Raw genomic sequence first — 20,092 nt, 5'->3', positions numbered from 1 at the left:
TATTAATATCGTTTTTTTAGTAACCTTTGACTTGGGACTATTATACTAACAATATATTATGTCCCAGATTTGACGAACAGAAAAATGAATGAAATATGTGAAATATATTCTTATAATTTTCTTGGTTGCTATCCTTGCAAAATAAAGAAAAGACATAGAAATAAAGGCAAGTAACATATACCTACCGATCACAGAGTATCAAAGCACCGTCAGTTGCAGGCAAGCACTGTTACAGTATAAAATTATAAAAAAGCAGAAACAAGAGACACCGAAGAGCCTGTGTTGCTCACCTGCATGAGTCTTATGTGTATCTTAAAAAAATGGCCACACTTCAATATCATGGAATAAAATATAATTCATGTCTAAAATTCTCTTTTCTTGTTAATAATTTTTGTTTAGTTTCCCCTAATATAGTTTTGCCAAAAAATGGAAATATGGTAAAAAAAATCATCATCTTGTTTGGAGAACAACTCCGAATTTAAAAGGAGTAAACTAATAATTTCAGCTATGTGAAATATTTGTAGATTATGTCTTGTCTTGCTGATCATTTTTATTATTTAAAGTTCTCTCTAACTATTATAATTCTCAAGATAATTTGCAAAAAACGCAACAAAAAATGGGGAAAAAATCGTCATTAAAGGGCAATAATTCCTATAAGGAGTCGAAGGACAATTCCGGCGATGTTGGGTTATATGTAGATCTTATCAGACTTGTTGATCATTTTAGACATTTAAAGGTTTTCTCTTTTTATTTTAGTTTTCAAGATAATATTCAAAAACACAAAAAATGGTAAAAAAAAAAAATCGTCATTTGAGGGCAATAACTCGTCTAAGGAGTCGACTGAAAATTTCGGCCAGTTTAATTTGTAGATTTTTGTCTTTCTGATAAGTTCTGTTATTAAAAGTTTCTTTTTATCCATTATTGTTCTCATGGAAATAAAATTGATCCTGATAACTTCAGAGCAATAACGTTAATTAGCTGTCTAGGAAAATTTTCACATCAATTATTAATTCTGGGTTAATTTTTTTTGTCAACGAAATTTTCATAATTCCATATAATCAAACAGGATTTCGAAAAAGGTCACTCTACAGCTGATAATTTGTTCGTATTTGTTCGTATATCACTTCATCAGTCTTTTGGAAAAAAAATATTTTGCACATTTGTCGACTTCCGCAAGGCCTTCGACACTGTATGGAGGAGTGGTTTGTGGAAAAAAAATTGCAGAAGAGTGGCATAAAGGGCAATTTTTTTACTGTTATATGTTCATTATGTATATTAATATAAAATCATGTGTTCAATATAACAACGACCAGTAAGAATATTTTCAATGTCTTACTAGTGTTAGACAGGGTGAAAATTTGTCCCCTCCCTCTTTTCTATTTTTCTAAATGACATAGAACAGCTCTTTACTGATCATGAATTAGGTTAATATTTTTCAAAATTACTGTGAATTATGGAAACTGGAAATGAATGTTACAAAAACGAAAAAAAAATGATATTTAGCAAACGCAAAGTGTGACGAAAATTTGAATTTAAATTACAGGGCAAACATATAGAAATAGTCGATACCTACTCATATCTTGGTCTAATATTTAAATGTAATTGAAATTTTTTAGAAGCACAGAAAAGACTTATTAACCAAGCACAAAAAAGCCTTAAACAGCTTGTATAGAAATATAAGAAATCATTCCATTAGATCTACAGCTAAAACATTTTGATGCCATGGTGAGAGTCTATTTTATTATATGGTTGTGAGATTTGGGGGTTCGAAAACTTGAAAACTTTAGAACAAATTCACTTAGGTTTTTGTAAACGAATTTTAAAAGTAAGGTCTACACATCGCATTATATGTTCTATGGAGCATTAGTCGGATTTCCATTAGAAATAAATTTAAAGTTAAAATAAGAATGGTATCATTTTGGAGAAAAATATTGCAGGGTAAATAAGTAAATGTAGTAATATGTATAGATTATTATTTTAGTTTAAAGCAAAATTGTAGTCAGTCCTTCAAATGGTTGAATTTTATTGTATCAATATTAAATGATACAGGATTAGGATATTTATTTGTCAATCAAGATAGTTCTGACTATAAAGATCTTATAAAACAGGTTTTACAAGACCAATATATTCAAAAATGTTATTCTAAAATTATATTAAGATGTTCAATTATCTTCCCGTGGTGTATTTTATTCATGTTTTAAAGAACTTTTAAGTTTTGAAAATTATTTAATAAAGATGCCGGAAAACGAAAGAATCTGGAAATAAAATTAAGAACATCTAACTTAAAAAATCCCATTCAAACTGGGCGTTGGCATAATCCAATCATTTGATTCCTTGCCTTACGTTATATAGTAGCACCAGATTGCTGTGTCTTATATATTCTGCCATTCTATGAATTTCTCAGATTTCTAAATGGTAAAAAATAACTTTCTTTTCAAAGTAGCCAGTCAGGCGATCATTCGATATGTTTTAGCTAAAAGTTTATAAAAAGTTTCGTAGATTTTTGTTTCTATCTACGGAAAATGAGAAAGTTGATTTTTTTGTGTTTAATTTGAATTAGATAAGGCTAAACAAAGTCACTGACCGACTCTCTTTTAACTGCGTGCATATGCTTCTAGTAATGTCATTATCTTGTATGTCAACAACATGAGTTCACAGAAGTGTTTTGTCATGTGGATGTAGGTATGGAAAGCGGACTTCAGGAGTTTTTTTGTTATTTGTTCGTCCCAAAATTTCTTAAAATGAGCATTTTTGGGTTACGCAAACTGAAGCAGCACAGAGGGCCAATTTTGTTTAGTTGCGTGCCTTTGAGCCAACATCAAAGAAACAAAATTTAGACATCTCAACTGTTGCTTTTCATAGGTTATTCAACAAAACGTCAAACATAATCATTTTTGTCTGTGTTTACACATTTTCAACGATCACCATGTAGCACAGATCAGGACCAATGCACCAGCACAAATCAGGACCAATGCATGCGCACCAGCACAGAATATTCTTTCCAGGACAACCTTATCAACCATGGTGTTGCTCAGTCTATAATTTGCTATGTTGTGTTTTGTAAACTTTTTTTGTCTTTTGTACGTTTATCCGAGGTTTTTTTGCCGACATGCCGTTGTAAGCTTGTCTGACATATGAGTTTGAATATCCCTTTGTTATCTTCCGTGTCTTTCGAATTAGGTTAAGGCTTTTCAAATATTTCGACGTCGGGCATCAGAGAAGATACATTAATTGTCGAAATGGACATCTGGCGCAGTAAAATTCGTACTGTTAATGCTATTATTTATATATTTATGCAAAATTTCTTTAGAAAAAAACTTTGACAGTCTGTTTTCATTATAAAAAAAGTTTGGGAGGGAAAATGTTGCACAACTAACTCATGATGTACTATCAAACCAAACTACGAAAATCGCCCCAACCAGGCAGTAGAAAAAAGACGTCCCGTGGTTAAGCGACGAAAACTTGGAAGAGATAACAAGGACTTGATATCAGTCGCCAATGTAGTTGAAACAAAATACAAATTGATATTCTTTTGGAACGAAAAGTGTGGCTGCACGTACTAGAAAAAACTCCTTCAAGTTATACCAGGACTTAAAAATTATAAGAGATACATAATCCTCATACTAATGGTCTTAGTTATCTTATCAATTTCAAAACAATGAAATAACAGAGATGATGTTTGATGACTCCTGGACAAAATCGGTATTTGTGAGAGAACCGAGAGAGCGAATATTGTCATGTTATCTAGAGAAAGGATAAGACAATTTTCATATGATATATAATTGTGATCGCACCGAGAAATCATTTTTAGAGGTTCTAAAAATTGGTAAGACCTGCAACGATCCCCATTGGGAGTCGCAGGTAAGGGTCCCGAAGTATTTCTATAAGAATATGATGATTGGCAAAATACCTGATATTTTAACCTTTACTGAAAAACTTGTAAAAATAGGAGCTTGGAATGAAAGCGTTAAAATTTGGATATATTCAAAAGACGGTAAAAAGAAAACAAGGTATCATGCGAAAAAAGCTAATGATAAATTGTTTCAATACTACAATGATAATAAATATTCAAAATATGATTTTTAAAAGGTATGCAGATGATTATGAGGTGTTTAACTTTAAAAAGAAATACTTTAAATTTGACGAAAATCTTCAGAAAAATTAAAACACTATCGAACATTGACATATGATGGACAATTATTTTGTTTATTCTGTTGAAAAATAAGTTGCACATTTCTCATGTTATTGGATTTCATTTCAAATTGCCTTTTTTATATAATGAAAACGGACTATCAAAGGTTTTCTTCTAAAGAAATTTTGCATAAATATATAAATCATAGCATTAAAAGTACGAATTTTACTGCGCCAGATGTCCATTTTGACAATTAATGTCTCTTCTGTGATGCCCGAGGTCGAAATATTTGAAAAGCGTACACCTAATTCGAAAGACACGGAAGATAACAAAAGGATATTCAAACTCATATGTCAAAGACAAGCTTACAACGGCATGTCGGCAAAAAAAAACGTAGATAAACGTGCAAAAGACAAAATAAGTTTACAATACACAACATAGAAAATAAAAGACTGAGCCAATGAAAAGCAACAGTTGAGATGTCTAAATTTTGTTTCTTAAATGTTGGTTCAAAGGTACGCAACTAAAAAAAAAATGGCCCTCTGTGCTGCTTCAGTATATATGTTTGATTAAGGAAATGGATAGGAGGTACAAGAAGACAAAAGATTCCGGACAAGAAGGATAACGAACAGACCTCTTTCAACTGATTTTTATAGTTCGTTCTTTTGTTGTACTGTTACACTACTGTCCCAGGTTAAGGGAGGGTTGGGATCCCGCTAACATGTTTAACCCCGCCACATTCTGTATGTATGTGCCTGTCCCAAGTCAGGAGCCTGTAATTCAGTGGTTGTCGTTTGTTTATGTGTTACATATTTGTTTTTCGTTCATTTTTTGTACATAAATTGGGCCGTTAGTTTTCTCGTTTGAATTGTTTTACATTGTCATTTAGGGGCCATTTATAGCTGACTGTGCGGTATGGGCTTTGCTCATTGTTGAAGGCCGTACGGTGACCTATAGTTGTTAATTTCTGTGTTATTTGGTCTCTTGTGGAGAGTTGTATCATTGGCAATCATACCACATCTTCTTTTTTATAGATAAAAGATGATGTGACAGCTGGTTTAATCAATATTCAATTTTCGACTTGCTCAATATTGATTTGAATGTTAAGGAATATGGTGAGGATTTGAAAAGCGAGTTGACCAAATTTCGAGGACGTTTCGGTAAGTTTTATATTCTTCTTAAAAACTTTACATCAGTCATATTGGATATCAGTATATGACTGTATTATTGGCCTCGTCCTATCGATAAGCGGAGCGAAGCTTCCTTGTGGGAACTAAACGACGATAAACAAATGCCAAACTGGATACAGCCTATTTGGCCATGTAGTCAAGTCGCTAGGCAAACTGTATACTGGGTAGCGATTGAAGTCTCAGAAGCTTATGGAACGATACTTACATGTAAAAATAAAGAGATGTGGTATGATTCCAAATGAGACAACAATCCACAAGAGACCAAAGGATGTGGATGTATAAGTAACTATAGGTCACTGCACGGTATAAAAGGACTCGGCATTACAAAAAGTAAAATATATAAAGTATCTGTAAATTGACGATGAGAAAAAGACGGAGAAAATAAATATTTGTTTATTAAGAATATTACCAGTGTGGGGCTAGTTTTGCTTTAAGAAATCCGATTTTAATTTAGTCAGCATATATTTAGCTCAATAAATTCGGAGTATGTATGTGTACAACTTCAAAATAAATGTGTTACGTTTATATAAAAAAAATAATTGAGGAAAGACTTTAAAGACTGAACAAAGTTAAGTGTGTTGTGTCTAGTATCATAATAACTATTGATAAAAAAAAAAAACAAAGACGCAACTTAACAATACGAATAATTGATGAATACTCGCAGGAAATACAGAGTCCCTAAATGAGGGTCTGGTTGGGGGTTTACAGAATAGAGAATAAATGGCAAAAAATATAAAGAATAGAGAAAAAAGGACCGAAAAAAAGAGAAAAATGGGGTGCTAAAGTATAAAAAAAAAAATAGAGAATAATGGGCAAAGAGTATAAAGAATAGAAAAATGGCCTAAAAATTAAAGAATACAGAAATGAAGGATCCCCCATCCAGACCCTTCTAAATGTCATTATCGTATTATCGGTAGGAGTATACGTTTTTTTTCAATGCACGTAGACGATTAACTGACCTGTGGTATATGTGGACTAACCGACAAATTAATTTTGTTCTCGTATCTACTAATACATCTTAAGTATCCTTACTTTTTGCCAGAACATACTTGTTTTATTCTATTGTGTCAATAGGAAAATTAATTGCAATAACAACGGGGTCTTAATTGTATGCACTACATGTAGCATAACTCTTCTAATATTTTAAGAATCCACACTTGTTTCACAACAGTCCTTCAACATTAACTTGGGCAGAGATGTCAAGGAAAAATAACAAATCTAGCGACAAACCATTATTTTTATGGACTTTTATGTAAATTTGGATTTTCGTTAGAGACAAAAAAAAAATCATTCTTCATCATATTTTTTTTCTTTTTTTATCATATTTTTAGCATTAATATGATAGTTTTAGTACATATGTAACTAGCGGATCCGGAAGTAAACTAGCCATATATTCACACCCAGGCTTCTGTGTCATTTGGTCTCTGGTTGAAAGTTGTCTCATCAACAAATGGAAGTTTTTAACAACCTTGACTGGCTATACAGCCCTTGCACGGTCGGTGTTGTCTCATTGGCAATCATACCACATCTTATTTCATATGATAACCCATTTCAGCCCTATGTGACGTCCCTTGGTCGGGCTGATATGGGATTATCAGCCTGGGTGCGTTCGAACATCGGAAGTATATGATAAAGATATTTTAAATTATACATGTCCTTTTCCATATCGACCCGAGTATCATCCCTCAACTAACGCCCCAGGTTTATATTGGGGTCTCGGGACGATACCCGGGCCGATATGAAAAGGGCCGTGTATCAATTTTTATGTAATATTCGGGCGATTTTATTTTACAAAATAAGATACATGTATGCTCGTCCTAAATCAAGATAATTTTTTTAACTCGTTTGGCTTTTCTTTTCCAATAAGCAAAATTGTACTAATTCTACTAATCTGTCTAAGTTTAAAGCGAGGAATAATTCTGTATTAGAGACTTTATCTGTTGTCTTGTCATATAACTTAACCTAAAGTTAAACTCTCATTCTTCTGATGTAGTTGTTGATGATTGCTGCACAATCCCTCCTTCAGTCTTTTCTTATTCATTGTTTATCGTTGGAAATTTAATGTCTGTGTATGTTTTGGTTTATTTTCTTTTTTATCCAACATAACTATGTTAATTATTTGGGTGATTTTATCATCTTTTGATCAGTAGTTTTTATTTTTTCATCCCGTGACTCTTTCTATTCTAGTTGTAGGCCTACTGCAATATAAAATAAGGAGAAGTGATATGCTAGCCAATGAGAAAACTATCCACAAGGAACGAAAACGTGCTCGTTCAGATCCTCAATCTGTACTCCTTTGTTATCATCTGTATATCAAAAAAGTAATATAACAATCTTCCAGAGTGATGAATTTTATAAAATTAAGGAGATGTGGTATGATTGCTAATGAGACGACTATCCACCAAAGTACAAATGAAGTGGACATGGTGGATGTAAGCAATTAAAGGCAACCGTATAGCCTTCAATAATTATAAAAACCCATACCGTATAGTCGGCTATAAAAGGCCCCGACATGAAAATATGAAACATTTCAATTGAGAAATTTACTCTATTTTTGTTATGTAAAGATCGGAATTTTAGAATTCCCTGGGCATTATGGAAACGACCATAAGATATATTCAAGAGTGTAGGAGGGGATGAGGGAGGGGGATTTTTAAAATGACTTTTCTGCTATTTTGTCCTAGTAAGAACTGAAAAAGAAAGTCGAAAGATACCAAAGGAACATTCAAACTCATAAGTCGAAAATAAACTGTTTTAACACCATGTCAAAATAGAAAAAAATAACAAAAGACGAACAACATTATACAAAACACAACATAGAAAAATAAGACTCAGCAACACGAACCCCGCCAAAAACCGGGGTGATCTCAGGTGCTACGGAAGGGAAAGCAGATCCTGCTCCACATGTGGAACCCGTCGTGTTGCTCATTCAAGTACAAACCCATTAACGTCTAATTCGGTAGGTCACATTCGGGGGAAAGAGGACAGTATTTTGGTTACGACAATTGGAGTATCCGTCGTCATCTGTGAAACAGATATTCCTTAAACGGTCAACCAACTCGTGATTTACGTTCGAAAATATATAACTTGGACAAAAACATGAGGAACATATTTTTCCAAACAAAATGTTGGAAATAAATGTGTATACAAAAATGAAAAAAAAAAGTCTTCGCAAAGCTGCGCAAAAAAGCGACACTCGCAAAAACTGAGAACGAGCATTTTGTTAGAAGAAAATCCTCCTGCCTCCCCTCTCCCACTCATTCATATCACATGATCGTCACCTAAAGATAAGAGTACCCTTTATAAAACTATCATAGATTGCTTTTTAACAAAAAACCAAGAGTAGGAATCAGCGAGGTCGTTGATACAAATTAGAATTTTAAAACTTAACGGGTTTATGAATACTCATGCTACCTATATATATGCAGATGTTTAACGGCACATGGCAATTATAAAGTTTTTGGTAGGATTTTATGCACTCACGGCAAGCCCGCTTCCAGTAGACCACCAGAATGAACAAAAAACATTAGAGAAACAATTAAAAGATGAAAAACTGTATATACTGAAAATTAAAAAAAAAAAAAAATTCCATTAAAATGAACTATTTTATCAAATAATTTTAATGTATATATACTTAGAACTAATACATAAGTGGAATGAGTAAACACATTACAAACCGGATTTGTTTCAACATATCACTTTCTGAACTATTGTATAAAATAATTATTATATATATAAATATATACTTATGACTAATTTATAATAAGTCTGATGCATAGTAAATAAATTGTCAACCGGATTCTTTTGTCTGATACAGATCACCTATATTATGCCAATGATAAACAACCTAGCAGTGATATGTGACACAACACTGCTCAAAATCTCTCATTTGTCACATGTATTTAATGTGTATGACTTAAAATTTTGTGTTTTCTTCACTTAAACTTGTATCCGAGTCATTATCATTTTGTTCACTTTTCGGAGATTGTTCTTCTGTTTCTCCTACACTATTAGTTTCCTCTATCGATGATTCTTTTTCAATGTCATCATCATTGACGTGTTCGTCATTTTTGTGTTCATTTTTATCACTTTTTGAATTTATTGACGAACTATCCGAAACTAGTTTATTTTCTGAACTTGCCCCTGATCCATTATCCGTAACTTTATCAAGGTCAGTATAATGTTTTTCTACACTGTCTTTAACCTCAACACTTTCAGCTCGATTGCGACCATGATGTTCATCATCACTAATACATAACTCGTCTTTTTCGCATATACTTTCTAAGTTTTGATTACTGATATTATTATCTGCTGTAGTATCTGGAACCACAATATTTATACCACCATTTTCCTCTTTTAGGTTGTCAGATAGATCTATCGTCACGAAGCCATCTTGTTTGTCGGGTAATTCAGCAAATACATTCTTATTACATTCCTCTGAATCTGAGTATCTCGGGGATTTTATCACATCTCCTGTAACTACCTAAAAATAAAAGAAAATATTTTCACCCAATAATTATTATAAGTTTACATATTAATAATATTTCCATATGACGGCTCTATGACGCCAAATAGTTGCATTACATAAACTCATTCGTCTTTGTGTTTTTTGTTTTTTTGTTTTCTTTTGTTTTGTTTTTCTTTTTTTGGGGGGGGGGGGGGGGGGGTGTTTACAGGTATTTTTTAAATAGATTGTTTAACTCTTAATTTCTTGAAAAAAATAATGATTTGTTTCTGACGAGAAGTTAAAATTTGAATAGTTTTTTATCTATTGAAAAAAGCAACATTGATCTTTAAACAAGTTCTGCTTCCTGTATGCTATTGAAAAATGGTTTTTGTCATTATTAAAATTGAAAAAAGGTGCTTCCCGACAACAACAAAAACCAATACCCCTCCCTCCCCTCCACACACAAAACTTGTGTGGTCGGTGCCCAAAATGTCGCATATTGGTGAGCTGGTTTTAGTCAATCCGTACTGCACGAGTATTCATACCAAATCTAAATACATGATGAATTATAATTGGAAAACTTTATGTGAAAAATAAATAAATGTGAAAGTTAGAATGCGCCTTTCTTGGAGATAACTAACCCAAAAGTTTTGGTTATTTTTTTTTTAAATCTTATTGGTCAAGTCTCAAATTGTATTTTGGACATTATTTAAGACTAGCGACACTTGTGCATATCTGAGTCCGTAAGATTTATGAAATTTGGATCGTTTGCAACAAGTTACGACTCTCAAGCTATTTTTTTTTATCAATGAGTCAATATCACTGTAGGTGAACTTATAGTTCACAAGGAAAGACACCACATAATAGTTATAACTTCAGCACTTATGTCCTATATTGATTGGAATTTACACTTCGTGAGAATGTAAAGCTTAAAATTGATGTAAAAGTAGAAAAAATCTGAATGGTTAATATGTTCAGTTTCATCTTTGACGCTCTTTTAAACCATCCACCTGTATATAATTATGAATAAAAATACGGAGATGTGGTGTGATACCAAAATCTTCCAGAGACCACATGAACTGGCTGTAGTTCACCATACGACATGCGCCAATGAGCAAAACCCATATCGTATAGTAAGGCACATAAGGCCCCGACATGACAAAATATAAAACAGTCCAAACAAGAAAAACAACGATTTGTTCTTTTCTTTTCCGAACTTTTGTCAAACTAAAACACGATAAACTCGGGCAGCATTGCTTGAAAGTAAATACCTTGCCATTGATAAATGTTTATCATGCTTGAAAAATAGTGTATAAAGTTCAATGTTCTAAACTTCACGACGTGATACAGAAAAATCCTCATTTGTTCTGTTGCATGCCGGTATAATAAATGTGTCTACTTTCACAACAGGTGTAATTTGTATGTAATGTCTAGTATTTATACCCTTTAGCAACTGGTTGGATATACCGGTATACTTTTACTATAGGTGTATATATTCGTCATGTAATACGATTGTATAATTAAATCGAACAACGCAAAAAAAGGCAAAGTGCAATTCCTTGATTTGCCGAAGGCCGTACGGTAACCTATAGTTGCCCGCATCTGCGTCATTTAGTCTCTGGTAGGTATTAGTCTCATATTACATTGACATGATGCCACATATTCTTATTTTTATATTGACTGGATTCTTGGATTTAACTTGTGACCTGGACAAATTCAATTTATATAAAATAAATAGCGCACCCAAGGGCCAAGAGAAATAAACAGCGCACTCAAGGACCAAGAGAAATAAACAGCGCACCCATGGACCAAGAGAATGAAGACGAAGAAAAATTTAGCAGTCCACTATTAAAACACTAAACAAAAAACTAAGGAAATGAGCTCAACTTAATATTTAGAACCCTTGGTGCAACAATTTCGTTATAAACACCAACCCTCTGTCACATGACCCTGATAGAAATCAAAAGCCTTGGAATATCTTAATAACTCGCAGTTGTAACTTATGCAAAGTATAAGTGTTGTTTATACAGGCGGATTGGTTTCTTCCATGAGATGGGGCAGTTTATCCCATTATAAGGTCAAAGGTCGTGCCTAATTTGGTCTGCCTGATTATCAGGGATTATGTTCTTAAATTACATTTGCAGGCTGCCGGCTTCTCAGTTTTGATTTAGCTGTTGAATACAAAGGACGTTAACTCTATATATATATATATATATATATATTGTAATAACTCGCAGGTATATAATAAGATATTTATGATATGCTATGTAGCAATGCGTTAGAAGAATAGAAATATCACAATCGTAATGTTTAAGTCATTCTTTTGAGTTAAAGTTTAGTTCTCATCCAATCCTCACTGTCAATGTCTCGGTTATAGTGAAAAAATACCTAACTCTGCTTTTGTTATATTTTATTGCAGGCCTAAAAGATAGCTACAACTATCATAGTCACCAAATGTGTATTAATTTGATTTTTAGTTGTTAATTTTGAAACTCGAGTAACAATGTTGAAATTTGAGTTTTAAGAAATGTGCCAAAAGATAAAAAATAAAAAAAATATAAACAAAGAAGGTTTAAATTGGTCATTTGGGTCTTTGATTTCAGTAGAAGTTAAAATATCAAAAACCCAAATTTATTTTGAAAAATTGTTAAGCGTTACACGAAAAGCTAGACAAAGCGATATAATTATTCACTATCTCAGTTTCAGTCATAACTGACTACTGTTACAGATTATTTTTTTGTAAGATTTTGTCTATAAACCATTAAAAACTAATTATGTATTTCATACAACCTTCATATGAAATAGTTTCAACCTATTTTTGACATACCATTGTCGTTAATTACAAATGAAGAATTTAATAAAAATTGTTTTAAATATGATTTATTGAAATATGATTTTTCACTGAGTTCTATTTTTTAAACACGTGCAAGTAGATGGAATCATTATTAAGACTAGTTTTTCAATAAATTTGTTAAAACATTAAATTGTTAATTGTATTAAAGAATCGCTATTGTTTGTATTTATCTATTTATTGGGATAATTTTCCATTGCTTTGTTTTGATTTTTTTTAAGCAAGAGGTCTGATTTGTATTGAATTATTAAGAATAACAACAAACGGGAAAAATTTATTGCATCCATAATGCATCTCATTTAGTACGGAAATTTGGATATTACTTACCGGATTATCATTAAAACTGACTTTTCCTCTTTCTTTCCTCCTCTTTTTATAGCTTCTCCTACAAATAGAAATACAAATTTGATATAATGTACCCCGGTCAAGTACAAATTAATCAATGCAGAATAAAAAGGGGGAACAAAAACTTGATTTTAACCCCGCAACATATGCATGTGCCTGTCCCAAATTAGAAACCACGTCAGCAGTAGTTGCTCTTTGGTATGTTTTAACAAAATGTTTTTCATTTGTAGAATTTGTAGTTGATGGCAGATATTTAATAGTCTCTAATAAATCAATACTCTCCTTTCTATATGTTCTAGTGATTTAGAGCTTGACTAGCATCTAAACTTGTTTGTTATTTAAACTGTATGTGGACCTGTAGTGGTTTCTTCCTGAGTTACTCGATAGATGTCTCATTGACTCATATCTAACATTTCATTTTATCAATATTGTGTTGATAGAAATAAGAAGATGTGATATGAGTGCCAATAAGACAACTCTCCATCCAAGTCACAATGTGTAAAAAGTAAACAATTATAGGTCAAAGTACGGCATTCAACACGGAGCCTTGACTCACACCGAACAACAAGCTATAAAGGGCCCCAAAATGACGCTGTTTGTTCAGTGCACGAATTTCAAGGGTTTCTGATCTCTGTATATCGGTCCACAAGCCTCGTTTTCAAGTGGAGAAGAGTAGAGAACCTTTTTCCTATCACTTTCACGGTGGGTATATAGTTCGCTTTCTTAAATTATAAAGAATAATAGGTTATACTGTTAGAAAAAAACATGAGAAAAAAAAAAGAAAAGTAAAGACGTCTGTGCTTTTGGTAAATGTTTTTTCCTTTGTATCGATCTGATGAGTTAAGCTCTTTTCTACTTGGAAATCATACCACATCTCCTTATTTTTATAATGAGAAAAAGAAAAAGGAGAAGAAGAAAAGCAAGTCAACTGTTGAAAATACATTCTTTAGAAAGTTGTTTTCTTGTCAAAAGTTTCGTTTTGAAAAAAAAAAACTGTTGTAGAAAGCTTCAGATTTTGAAATAGCTAATTAAATACATTTGAATATCTGTAAATATCCCTTTTTCGGCTTTTGCTCCAAATGGTTTATATATATCGGCTTTCCAAAACATCTTGCCATGTGCATATAAAAGATAAAACAACCAAGAGATACTAAAACATAAAGATAAAAAGATGAAAACTGACCCATTTTTCAAACCTCAGATGTGTCCATGAAGGAATAAGTAGAGACAAAATAAAATAGAAATAAAAACGTCGAGACTAAATGAGGTCAGGGCAATCATTATATTTATTTTTAACACTGACTGAGTATGACAATGATTTTCTCAATAAGGCGAGGGTCGAGATCGTATTAACCATTTTAATATAGAAATTATCTTTTTCAAAAACTTAAGTACTAAAAAAGCCCATACCTAATTCGCCGTTTCAGAATAAATAAATTAAGTAATCTCAATTGAATTGTTACCAACCGACCGTGCAAGACCCTCATGGGTAGTCAAGGTCGTTAAAAAACCCCGCGTCGTCGAATATTAACATAATAATTGTAGCTTGTGACAAATATAAATCATGAACGAGCATAAACCGGATTTGAATCCCCCCCACCCTATCCTCAGACCCAAATAATGTTTAATAAAGGATCTGATCTTTTCATTTTATGCAGAGTTTAGGGATTTACCAGGTCTAGGACACATAGTTTTTCATTATCAGAAAAATTTCGATAAATAGGATTCTCTTTAGTAATTTCATTAAGATATTTACATGATTTACACGTAATAATATTAACGGTACCAACTTTATTGCACCAGATGCGCATTTCGACAATAAATATCTCTTCGGTGATGCTCGATGACAAAATATTTGAAAGTCCAATACCTAATACAAACACTGAAGAGCTGATAAAAAAAAGACCAAAAGTAATAGCCAAACCCGGACAAAATGTTTCTTTGACAGTATATATGGCACGCCTGAACCACTTTTATAGATAATCCTAGATTATCTCAGATAAACTAGGATTATCTCAGATAAACTAGCATTATCTCACTATTTTACATTAAGCTCAGATAAACCGGGATTATCACGATTTTTTTCAGATAATCCCGATTTATCTCAGAATTTTAAGATAAACCGAGATTTTCTCAGCTTAATGCATATTTGAGATAATTCATTATATTCCTCACAAAATTAGATAAATAATTAACTGGAGAAAATCCGGGATTATCTGAAAATTCTGAGATAATCCGGGATTATCTGAGAATTTTGAGAAAATCGATTAACTGAAAAAAAGTAGCCAATAGAAAGCCACGACACATTGGAGGAAAATTTCATGGTCATAAGGGATAAGATATAGATACAATGGTGCATCTATACAGATAGAGAAGATTGAAAGATTACGCTCTTACGGGAAACGTTTTAGAAGTTTTAAATTTCCAAATTTGATAAAAATAACAATTGATTTATTCAGGATGTACATGTATGACAAGTGTATCGATAATAATGAAGATCAGAGGGATCTAGAATTTAGAAGTTTGTCTTGAGAGGTTTTTTTTAAGAGAATTTGAATGTTATATCCGTATTTGTCTTTATGAAGATAGTGAAATATGTTACATAAATCTGGTATCCGCATAATTAACTAGGACAAATAACTAAAATGTTGAAATAAGTTAAGCAAAGTTGAAATACACCATTTCGAAGTTCTAATGAGTTTTCTTTTAGAAAGTTATAATCTTTAAAAAAAAAAAATCACGCGCCGTTTTTCTTTCCTTAATTTTCCCTATTAAAAGAGTAAAATATGATGCAGGAATTTATCATCCATTTATTGCAAAGTGTTACATTTTAGTACTTACTTGGTAAGTTGTATAAACTGTTTGTTGTCAATTAGATAATCTAATCATGATAATGACAAATGCCCAATACCTGAAATATTTATTACCTTACAACTCTATTATATTGTTAATCAGTTTGTTTTTTAACGACACGTGGCCAATGCATAATTAACCTTTAAACAAACGCTGTTAAAACGGGGTTTTGATCCCTGAAGGACGCCACACTTTGCAATGAATTAGATCTATATTTGTTAACGTTTTCAAATTAAATAAACTGAATGGATTTCTTAAAATTCCCAAATGGCTTTAATATTAATAGTATTACAAACAAAACGAAACGTTTATTTAACATTTTTTGCAACTTTTATCTTTATTTTTGTTCTAAGAAAACCTTTCTTGCTTGGTTAACTAGTATGTGTTGATTACCTTCACTAATTACTAAAGATCAGACGACCTAATTAAGTATTTGTATAGACCTAATCAACATGATAATTGGTATCGAATATGATCATCGGTCATGCATGACATATTCCAAATAACGGCGCGTGTTAATAAACACTTCAATAACTTCTGAAATATTCAATTAATTTTATTCAAACAAAAATATTAAGATAAAAAAATAAATAATTTATCGGACGCATACCCTCAACGCCCACTAAAATATCTATTACATGTCCTGAGTGCACTCAGGAGGCCCTGAGCGGTTTTAAAACGTACCGCAAAATTATTACTTAAAATAATTTTTGTTGACTGTTAAATGAAATACATTTCAATTCATGGAGTGTCAGTGAGTTATAATATATTTTACAAATGAGGGCCCCACTTTGGTAGTCCAACTTGAACACATTGAGCGATCGTATATATGCAATCAGGAACAGATGTATCCACGAAATTATATTAACATTTTATGAACTTGCCTGCTTAAATAAATCATGTTTTAGTTATAACATACACTTTTAATGTACTATTATTTATAAATCAATGTTTAAAATTCACATATATGTGCTTAGATTAAAACTTCATGTAATATTTTAATACTTTATTCTTGTAAAATTTTTCCTTAATAAATACTGTTTAAACTAAGATTAAAATTTCATGTGTCATACGGTCATTCCAAGTGTCATTCGGTCATTCGTGTTACGTATCTCCAGTACTTCTCTATGGATAAGAGCTAAAACTACCAAAAACAAGTTCACCAGAATTAATCGAAAACTTCCAGAAAAAGCTACTAATAAGCTTATACTCTCATTACCAACTTATGTAGCAGATGTTACTATCAACATCCTAAACGGAATAATACCAGTAGAAGCCCAACTACATATACGAGTACTTGGACTATTGAACAACATCTGTAATCAGCCCGAAAAAAGAATAGATAAATTGCTAGCTGACGACAACTTAAACTGAAAAATAGCCAAAGTTCTAGTTGCGTGTCGCTATAAAACATATGCCCAAGAAGTACGATCTACAAAATGGTACATGGACAACACCGTCAAAAAAATATTATAGACCTCCAACATCAAGAAAACAGTACAGAGCTACTAGTCTAAGAGTAACTTCAGTAAACAGCAACACTGTATTCTAGCTTCGAAGGTCGTACGGTGACCTTTAGTTGTTAGTTTAAACATATTTTATTGTTCAAAAATGACAAATGGATTAGACACACGTTTTTCAACTTAGTAACGTCTTCTCCTATTGTTGTCAATTTCTGTGTCATATGGTCTCTTGTGGAGAGTTGTCTCATTGGCAATCATACCACATCTTCTTTTTAATTTCCAAAACGACGAGTGTAAAAAAAAAAAGCAAATATGCAAACATACAGCCTGATTTAAATTTACAACAAAAACAAAATGAAATACAGGAACAAAGACTCAATGACACAATATGTCATGACGGAGGAAGGCACATGCATATTTGGAAGGGGCTAAAAAAAGGTCTAGTGCCAAACCATACCTTAAACTGAAACTGTACACATGGGATAAGACCGAAGTCAGAACTTAAAGTAAAAATTTGTTGAAAAAGGTCCAGGGTACCGTTTCACAAAGCCTTCGTAAGTCTACGTGTCAACATACGTAAATAAATCGTAGGTTTTACAGCCGTTTCACAAAGCCGTCGTAAGTTAAGATGAGCGTAAATAATACGTAAATCCTGGCGTAACTTACTACAGCTATACCCAGTCGTATCTCGATCATAGTTTGTCCGCGAATACGAATTAAACCATATCTAAGATGGCTTTATTCTCGATCAAGATGCCGCAAATGTTAGAAGACGAAGAAGAATCTTCAATATTAGAACCACACTTTCTTCGTTTGATCATTTTGAAAATGAAATGGATATTATATCCAGATACAGACTGGATAGACACAGTATCAATTAAATAACATTGGCAATAGAACCAGATATAAAACATGATACAAATAGGTCCCATGCACTTACTCCTGAAACGCAGGTTTTGTTAGCTTTGCGCTACTCACTGGTTCTCCGGTAAAGCGCCCATTTTATTTTGTCCCACCGTAACAAAGCAAAACTAACGACTTCGAGTTATATACCCGTAGCTTGTTATACTTATATCTGAGATTTTTAAATGTTGTATCATGATTTTGACATGATAAGATCTTTTTGTCTGTATCAACGACATATAAATATTTGAATCTACATTTTAAATTGATACAAAAAATCAAAATTCTCTGATCTATAGATTTTCATAAATGGAGTCTAAAATATATCCATAATAAATGCACTGTATCAAATGCATATATGAGAACAACTACTTATAAACTGCTACGCGTCGCATACTATGTATAGAGACATGCATCATAAATCTAAGTTAAAAGACAAATTGAAAAAAAGGAACTTTAAAAGCTTTCTTTGACAAATTTTATACTAACTTCATTTTAACAAGTTTAAATTACATTTTCTAAAATAGAGCCAAGAACTGTTTGTAATGTTGTAAATTTAATTCGTTTGAAATTTTTATTCAAATACGCTATTGAAGATAACTAAGCGCCAATAGAATACAATAATTTTGTATTTTATAAATTAGTGTCTTCGATAATGAAAAATTCTTCATCGAACAGTCTCATTATCATGTCGGTATTCGAAATGACTCGTTTCATTGTTATTACAAAAAATAGTTCATAATAACATGACAGAGTTTTTTTTGCTTCAGAATGTTCTAGATAAATATACAAAAAGCAAAGTTTAGACAATGTACCCTCATAAGCCTGGAAGTGGCTAGTCAAATATAGTTAACAGCGTTTTTCTCACAATGATGTTCTACCTCCATAAGCCTGGAAATGTCGTGGCGGGTCACATATAATCAATCCTTCTGACTTCATAAATTTTGTTAGAGAGTCGGCTGAATTAAGACGTTATATGATGAAAATTAATTAATTTCCTTCCGTGAAAATGCATCGCATGTACAATAGAAATGAATCTCCCCTACAGTGAAAATTAAAGTCTAGTATCATTATTCGACAGTAAACATGAATCGCATAATGAAAACAGCATAGTGGAATTTAATTCAATATCAACAAACTGAATAACAAAACCTGTTTTAAGTTATATAACATTAATAATTATGTTAAAAGGTACATTTTTCTGCAAATGAAACTTAACTGCTGCTTTTAAATCTCTTGCGCGCTCTGTTCGTGAACTATTCTTAATATTTATCTATTTGTGTATCAATTTTACACCTGGATGGCTGTAGGCGCGATGAAAACCCGTCCGCATCTCATACCTATATCATGAATTTATAAAAACAGTACACATTATATCTTATTTCTTATTCTATTCAAAAATCATGAATTTGTCGTCTGTTTATTTATCATTCTACATTAGAAATTCATAACGGATACAGTGAAAATGGTATTTCAGGATTCGCACATTATATACACTGGTTTTGTTTATTTTTATTGGACTTTCATTTAATTCTTTTCAACGACAACGCATGCAACTTCTTATTTCTCGTTTGAAAATTCTTCTCTTGCTCATAAATCTGCATGAAATATTTGCCACTGTACGTTCAGAAAACAGCAATCAATCAATCATATCTCCTCTAAAATTGCAGTACTATAATAACTTTAGACATTATCAAATAATTGTTAAAAAAATCGTTTAATTCTTTGATCAGATATAAACACGTCTCGTCACTCTCCTATATATTATTTCAAATTTCCGATACAAAGAAAAAAAGTATTATTGAATATCAAAGGAAGTAACCCATCAAAGATACAAGGCTTGTGTTTCGTCTACAAATGAAAAACATACGAACACACCCACTCACCTGATTCACTCGTCCTCACAAA

At 32.1% G+C, this 20,092-nt stretch overlaps 1 protein-coding gene across 3 annotated transcripts in view; it reads right to left on the bottom strand.

The window, feature by feature from the left end:
* Positions 1-8,919: 8,919 nt before the first annotated feature.
* Positions 8,920-20,092, bottom strand: part of LOC127718017 (serine-rich adhesin for platelets-like) — a 39,629-nt gene continuing 28,456 nt past the window's right edge. For all 3 annotated transcript variants that reach the window (XM_052223918.1, XM_052223925.1, XM_052223911.1), the window contains exons 3-4: positions 12,948-13,005; positions 8,920-9,805 (exon numbers count right to left, since the gene is read on the bottom strand). In XM_052223918.1, coding sequence (XP_052079878.1) covers positions 9,239-9,805; positions 12,948-13,005 — 625 coding nt within the window. In that variant the 3' untranslated portion in view covers positions 8,920-9,238. The remainder of the gene's footprint in view (positions 9,806-12,947; positions 13,006-20,092) is intronic.

This window comes from Mytilus californianus, unplaced genomic scaffold, assembly GCF_021869535.1.
Source record: "Mytilus californianus isolate M0D057914Y unplaced genomic scaffold, xbMytCali1.0.p SCAF_1, whole genome shotgun sequence".
Classification (NCBI taxonomy): Eukaryota; Metazoa; Mollusca; class Bivalvia; order Mytilida; family Mytilidae; genus Mytilus; species Mytilus californianus.
The sequence above is the reverse complement of the archived record's forward strand: the minus strand, read 5'-3'. Positions and strand labels throughout refer to the sequence as shown.